General features: G+C 26.4%; 1 protein-coding gene across 1 annotated transcript; it reads right to left on the minus strand.

The window, feature by feature from the left end:
• Positions 1-296: 296 nt before the first annotated feature.
• LOC133796004 (uncharacterized) lies at positions 297-878 on the minus strand. Its single transcript, XM_062233486.1, has one exon. It carries the CDS (start codon positions 876-878, stop codon positions 297-299), a length of 582 nt encoding a protein of 193 aa, XP_062089470.1.
• Positions 879-1520: the final 642 nt, after the last annotated feature.

Here is a 1520-nt window from a genome sequence, read left to right on the forward strand (position 1 = left end):
AAATTTGGATCAAAATTTAGCATGATCCAAATTTGAATCACAATAAATGTTCAATTTTTAATTTACGTTTATGCCATTGCTTATTATTTTATTATATTTTTTATATCTTATTTATTGTTGGCATTAAATGTTCATTTTTTTATTTTATGTTTTGCTATTATGTATTATTTTATTATTATGTTTGGTATCTTTTTTTTTTTTTGTGAATAAGAATCATTGTATTGCTCAAAATCAAATCATATACACTTATGGATTTCCTTCTACCCTTATATGACTTACAATCCATGTATCTAACCTTACGATTTGTGAGTCCAATCTTTATCTCTATTTTGTTTCCCCTTGTACATTGATACAGTGAGTCTCAACTTTAACTCTCTTTTAATGACCTCTATAATATGATTTACATGCCAAATCTTAGATGACCACAAGACATCATTTCGGACCCTCCATATATGGTATACTAGTGCCGAAACAGCAGCTATGTAAAAGTCTCTCCTGAGTTTGCTGAGATGTTTGGCTTTAGAAATCCATTGCAATAAAGTGTGATAATTCTCTGTTTGTGCTCGGCAACCAATCCACTCCTTCATCTTCACAAGATAGATTTTGTTGTAAGTACATTGAAAGAATAGATGAGAAATCTCTCCATTGTGATCTCCACACAGCAAGCATACTATGTCCATTGCCTGACAGTGTTTACTGAGATACTCTCTGGTTCTCAGCTTCTGGTGCAAAGTTAGCCAAAGAATGTATCTATGTTTCGGAATACTGCATCTCTCCCAGACATATTTGCTCCATTGAACCTTGGTATGTTGGTCATATAGTATTGCATGCCCAGATTGAATACTATATTTCATTGCCATGAAAGCTGATCTATCCATTTTAGCTCTAAAGAAATCCTTAATTTCAACAATTTTCTTCCAATACCTTTATTATTAGCATTAAATGTAAACTTTTTTACATCTATGTGCATTGGAGTACAATTGTAAAAGTTGTGCTATATATGACATTTATTGACTTTTTGTGCTAAATATAGCACAATTTTTACATCTCCTACCGATGGTCTATACATATATATATATATAATTAATGGTTAGCGTAATTAAAATAAATAACTCCTTATTAAAAGAACTAAAGGAAAAAATAAGAAAATATGTATATTTTTGTCTTATTTTACTATTACATATACATTTGGATAAATAAAATATGTTAAATGACAAAATAAATAATTAATAAAAAAAGTAAAAAAAAAATTAAGTATATAGATATTTTTTTATATTTTTGAAAACATATATAATTGATTGAGCAATTTAAATACTTTAATATGAAATTTTAAAATATGTGACGAGAAATTATTATGTCTCATTTATTTTCTATTTCTTTAATGTCTTATTTTTTGAGCTTGTATATACCGCAATTATTTTTATTATTTTTTATTGACAATTTTTTGTATAAAATCTATACAATTTTTTTTATTATCATTTTATATTTGTAATCTTATATTTAACTTTTTTTTATATTTC

Source organism: Humulus lupulus, chromosome 8 (assembly GCF_963169125.1).
Source record: "Humulus lupulus chromosome 8, drHumLupu1.1, whole genome shotgun sequence".
Lineage (NCBI taxonomy): Eukaryota > Viridiplantae > Streptophyta > Magnoliopsida > Rosales > Cannabaceae > Humulus > Humulus lupulus.

Bases quoted from the DNA above. Each gene is read 5' to 3' on its own strand.
- LOC133796004 (XM_062233486.1), bottom strand. From the start codon at position 878: ATGGATAGATCAGCTTTCATGGCAATGAAATATAGTATTCAATCTGGG.